This window comes from Rhinoderma darwinii, chromosome 2 (assembly GCF_050947455.1).
Source record: "Rhinoderma darwinii isolate aRhiDar2 chromosome 2, aRhiDar2.hap1, whole genome shotgun sequence".
In the NCBI taxonomy this organism is placed as follows: domain Eukaryota; kingdom Metazoa; phylum Chordata; class Amphibia; order Anura; family Rhinodermatidae; genus Rhinoderma; species Rhinoderma darwinii.
The window spans coordinates 411668335-411674334 of NC_134688.1; the positions used below are offsets into that span (position 1 = coordinate 411668335).

General features: G+C 41.5%; 1 protein-coding gene across 3 annotated transcripts in view; it reads right to left on the reverse strand.

Annotated features, from left to right (window-relative positions):
• The window catches only part of CUX1 (cut like homeobox 1), a 356348-nt gene extending 352120 nt beyond the window's left edge, over window positions 1-4228 (reverse strand). For 2 of the 3 annotated variants that reach the window (XM_075854199.1, XM_075854198.1), the window contains exon 1: window positions 3983-4228. In XM_075854199.1, coding sequence (XP_075710314.1) covers window positions 3983-4045 — 63 coding nt within the window. In that variant the 5' untranslated portion in view covers window positions 4046-4228. The remainder of the gene's footprint in view (window positions 1-3982) is intronic. The other variant, XM_075854200.1, reaches the window with a different exon arrangement.
• Window positions 4229-6000: the final 1772 nt, after the last annotated feature.

The following is a 6000-nucleotide window of genomic DNA, read 5'->3' on the forward strand; positions in this document are numbered from 1 at the left end:
ATTATTCCAAATGCAGCCGGGTGCCGGCCGATTTATGAACGGCCGGCACTCGGCCGGGAAACCCTGCCGTGTGAATGAGGCCTTAGGCCGTGCTCACATCCGCATTGCTTTCCATTGAGGGGTTCCGTCTGGGGAACCCCTCAACGGAAACTTTAGCTTTCGTTTGCATCACCATTGATCTCAATGGTGACGGATACTCTGCTAATAGTTTCCGCTTGTCATCGTTGTGAAAGAGTTCCGTTTGTTTTATGGAACAATAGCGCAGTTGACAGCGCAATTGATTCAGTAAAAAAAAAAAAAAAACACGGAACTCACAACGGTGATAAACAGAAACCATTAGCAAAGTATCCGTCACCATTGAGATCAATGGTGACGCAAACGGAAGATAAGGTTTCCGTTTGCCTTTCCGTTGAGGGGTTCCCCCGACGGAAAGCAACGCTGATGTGAACAGGCGCTTAGGCAGTCATTAGACTGCAAGTGAAATTCAGATGCTTACAGTATGTTGACACATCTGCAGAGAGCTTAGAATTCCCAACATCACTATGTTAAGAGAGACTGATAAGATCTATATGTATCTATATTAACATATACCACTTTCACAAGGCAGTATTTGGAAGTCAAAACCAGGAGTGAAGCCTACATAGCAAAAAAATATAATTGAAAGATTTGCACCTCTTCCATATTGAACCCACTCCTGGTTGTGGTTTATAAATACGGATTCAAAATACGGTCGTGTGAAAGTGACCTACATTAATAAAAGAGGACACATAGAAAGATAGATATTTCTATACCAAAAAAAAAAAAAATCACCAAATGTAGAAACCTCCTTACACATTTAGGGAAATGTAATAACCTACAATCTTGGAAATCAGCATCTGGATCTGATTGTGAAGTATTCCACCAGGTACTCTAAGGATCTATTATATAGAGTGAACATAACACATTTGATAAAGCCTTTCTTCTTGTAAAACCATTCAGACAATATTTACAGAATGGAAATTACTACCGCTAAACCCACTGCTATCCCTATATTCTTGACAGAAGGAAAACAAAGCAAATCTTTGTTCATATAAAAAGTATTTGAATATTCAGAACTCTGTAATTTGTGTTTAATTTGCTGAACTGTAATGACTTGATGTTAAAGTGTTTTGAACTTTTGATCCTTTCTTAGAGTGGTGTTTGATTGCTTTTTTTTCCCTCCAGAAACCATGCAGACCAACGTGATCATACGCATTCAAGGACCTTCCACCTTGTACATTCAGTCAATGATTAATGAGTTTCATTTTAACAAAAGAGAAAACAATGATCTTTGTTCCCTGCACAAAGCACAATTTTTGAGGCGTCCTTAAAATAAATAGTCTCCTGCTTACCAAAATTATGTCAAGATCTCCATTTTATAAACATTGCTTCGTTTAACCCTCACACCTTTACGTATGGAGGTATACTTAAAGGCTACTTTTAAGGCATTTTTTATGGAAGCTTACAGCACAGTTTAGAGAATGCATAATTTATGATGTTTTGTTCTCGTTGTTACTAAGGAAAAGGAATCTATCGGGCCACGGTACAATAGCAATCTTATTTAGTGTGTAGATAATTCAGAGTTAAACAATCCTTAAACACAAGCCATGAAATGTGCTTCTCAAACTTCAAACTCTATACATTCTTAAAAACATACGTCAACTAAAAGTACACGTTATGCCCCCCCCCCCCCCCACTTAACACAATTGTTTGTGTATACACACACAAAATATCAGCACAAGCAAACAACCATGGCTTCTAGCTGCTATGTTGTTCAATACCTAAGGCTTTAGAGGCACAAAAAAATCCATACAGGCAATCAAGATTATTTTTACTGCCCCCTGTAAGTTCATGAGAATGTCTATTGATCTTAACCATGACTCTATAGCAAAGATCTCTACTTTGAGACTGAGCCATTTAAATGGTTACTGACAGCCACATTAAGCAAGCTACTAGTGGGAGAAAAAAAAAATACAAAATACACACACAACTTTCAAGCTTTGCAAAAATATCCAACACATCCACGCTGTTCCAGGCACATGAAAGTGTTACAGATAGACACTTCTGAAGCATTATAATGACATGCAAATCTATGCAAAATGTGCTCCACTCAGAGGAAAGAAGACAAAAAAGTCCCATGTCTTAATTAATTTTATGTAAAATACATTTTCTTGTAATAAATATATTAGGGCTCTGCACTTTCTGGTTAATTTGTTGTCATGAAACATCAGGAAACCAATAAAAATGTTTTCAAGGCCACAGTACCCCCAAGAAAATGACATGATAGGCCCTTCCGTGGTGCCGTATGGGTTAAATTCCTGGCTAGCCACATTAGACGCTGGTAACAACAAGATCTCACAGGACCATCAATAGTCTAAACTGGGTCACCACATATTTTAATGCGCCACCTCAATTTACAGCCTTAAAAAGTAACATATGGCGGAACACTAAACAAACCCGAAATAGAAGTATATACCGCTGAAGCCTTTCAATACTAAATATCAAATAGATTTCATGAATGTATAAAAGGACATCAAAGCTCCTTAATAAAAAATAATAAGGGTCAATGTCACAACGGTAAATACCACAAACAAGATGGTGTACAATACCAAATAATAAGAATATTTTCAGAATTTGGCAAACACAATTCAATATCCACAAATACCAAGAGATTAGCACAGAACATGAATGGAAGGAGGTCGTTCTTCATAAAGTATGTAAATCGAAATAACCCGGAATATAAAAGCATCTGAATGAATAATAAAGCAGAATATCAGGAGGGGTTACACATTATTTTGCAAGCAATCCTCTTTTGAAGTTTACCTTCAAGCTAAAAAGAAACCCAAAGGGCAGACGACGGCAAGCAGGCGTCAGAACAGCAAAAGAAGAGTTAAAAAAACATTCTACTGCAGAATATAACCGGCCATACAAGGGGCATATTTTTGGTAAGCGGGTGCCTCAAACAGGGGCGAAAAAAAACCACATATATTATATGTAAAGATTGAGGGCAACACGATTATAAGAAGATAGTCACCGAGAAGGCGAAAAATTATAATATAGAAAAAAAATTCCATAAACATGGGTTTTACGAAAGGGAATGTCGTGAGGTAATTCTGACTAAAATTTTAGTCAAAAATACTAGAATTGCCCTGTGTATGCCCGGCTTCAGCAATTCCTTTAAAACTTTCTCCTCATCCATAAAACCTGGCGTCCCACAAATACAACATACATTTCCCAAGGTAATAAATCCATAAAACAATACACAAAATAAAATTTCAGAACATTCAAAACCAACAATTCTAAAGTTCTCTGAGAGAAATCAGGTCCAGAAGGTGCAAAACCCCCAGAGGACGACACAGGCTGTAAAGCCCGACAAGAGGCCGCGCAGGGAGGAAGAGATGAATGAAAACATTTCGTCTATTTAATAAAAAATAAAAGTTTCGCCATGCAGGGTGAGGATTAGTGCGAGCAGGAGCAGGAATGAGGAGGGAAGGAGCTGTGTGTCTGTGTGTATGGAGAGAGGAGGGGGTGAGGAGCGCAGCCTGGCACCACAGCGCCACCAGCATCATCATGCACAACAACCAGCGGAGGAGGCAAGTTCAATAAAAGAAGCTAGAAAAAAAAGTCCAATAAAAAAAATATAAACTTGGAGAAGCTCTAACAAGATGCGAGAGAATTAAAGGCTGGAAAGCGGGCAGAGGTGTCCCGGTGCGGGCAGAGGAAACACGGGAGAGGGAGCAGGAAGAGAAGAGCGGCGCCACAGAGCCGGCGCCATCTTGGCTGATCGATGAATTGAACAAAGAGGATCAATTTCTGATAAAACGTTATCAATGAGAGCGGCCAGAAAAGCGGCGGTTTTGCCCTGCTCAGGGACGGTGCAGAGGGGATCGGAGCGGACAGATAGAAGGCGGGGAGGGAGCGGGAGAGGGTGGCGGAGGAGAGGAAGTAAGAAAACGGAGCTGACCTGCAGCTGCTGTAAATCAAAGCGCTTCCAATATTGAAACATCGATCCCGCATTGGCCGCCATCTTGAGACATATTGAGACGGAGTGAGAGGCTGATAGAGAGGGGGCTGGAGTTCAGGAGCAAGCGGCGGAGGAGGGGGAAAGGAAAGGAGGGAGGGAGCAAGAGCAAAACACGGAGCGGACTTCCACACCCACCCTCCCCCTTTCCCTCTGCCGGCACGGAGCGGGGCCTCCCCGGCTTCGCTTGTCTCACAATCCGCCCATTTTAACGGGGGAACTGGCTTCCATCTCTCCCGCCTGCTGCTCGCTCACTAGGCGGCCCCCTCTCACTACCAGGAGTCCCGGCACCGCCGGCCGACTGTCCCCCCGGCATATCTCCTGCTAAATTACCTCAAAATAAGCGGCTTTTTCACAAGAAAACTACTTTTAGCGCCTGGATTTCTTTCAGCTTTTACATATCTTCAGTCTCGTTAAAAAAAGTGAATCTATCAGCGGATGTATACAACGTTATATCACCTGAACCATATATCACCCCATACACAAGGCGATATGCCGCACGTATACGTCATCATATCGGGTTATTTATTACGAGTAGCAGTATCGTCAGAATAACCACATATTTAGCAATATATTATTTGTTAGTATTGGGGAGATTGAAAATTCGCGCTAGAAGGTGAGCGATAAGCGCAATGTATTATACACGGTCGGACACGCTTCATTAACATACGTGACGTGTGTACTTCGTGTGTGTGTGTGTGTGTGTGTGTATATATATATATATGTGTACGCCGGGACTATGGGAATACGACGGGGTGTCTGGAGCGCCATGTAATAACCTTATTTCTATTATACGTGCACATTCTAAGAGCAGCTGAGGTGAGGGCAGAGAGGGGCACAGCGCCAGGGTGAGGGGGGTAAAAAATACAGATGGCGCAAACGGCTTCACTTGTGTTTATTACTACGACGCTGTCAGCGGCCGCTCCTGTCAGACGGGGGCAGTAGGGCAGCCTGGTGGGGCGGGGCTTGGAGCGCAAGGCGACGAACATTGAAAGTAAAAGGACACGGGTTCGAGACCCAGCTGAGGAAGACATTGCATTATGGATTATATATATATGTGTATATATATATCTGTTCAATTGTTTTATTACAAAATTACCTAAATAACAGAGCACATATCTAAATGATTAATACATATAGTGGAGTTGTCTACACAGATATGGGGCATATACATTGCCGGTTTGGGCTCAGTCACGTGGCGTATTTGCCTTGTATATCTGCAGCACCGCCAACATCTTGTTGTTTTTTTTTTTTTCTCTTAAGGGTATGTTCACAGGCTAAACAGATACTGCTCAAGAAGTGACATGCACATCTTTTTTATGGGGCGTTTTTTACACGCCGTTTTTACAAATGGCGCGTAAAAAACGCCCCGAGGGAAGGAAACGCCATTTTTCCCATTTAAATCATTGGGCAGATGTTTGGAGGCGTTCAGCGTTTCCTGAAAATAAGCCGTGTGAACATACCCTAATTCTTAAATTCAGACTTTTTTCTGGGTTTTTGGTCCACAACTATGCGAATGAATGTACCTTTCTAGTGTGGACTTTGCAGTGAATTTCAGGCCACTTCCACAAAGGAAAACATCTTCTGTGTGTGAACATGTACATGCAATTCCTGTTCTTATTAAAAAGTAAAATCCATGTAATGTTTTTCCTCATCAGAAAGTTTCGCATTTCATTTCTTAGGTTATGTGCACACGCAGTAGCAAAATACGTCTGAAATTACGGAGCTGTTTTCGCCTGAAAACAGCTCCTGATTTTCAGAAGTTTTTGTAACTACTCGTGTTTTTCGCAGCGTTTTTTACGGACGTTATTGGAGCTGTTTTACAATGGAGTCAATGAAAAACGGCTCCAAAAACATCCCAAGAAGTGACATGCACTTCTTTGACGCAGGCTTCTTTTTACGCGCCGTCTTTTGACAGCGATGGGTAAAATTACACCTCGTGGGAACAGAACATCGTAAAA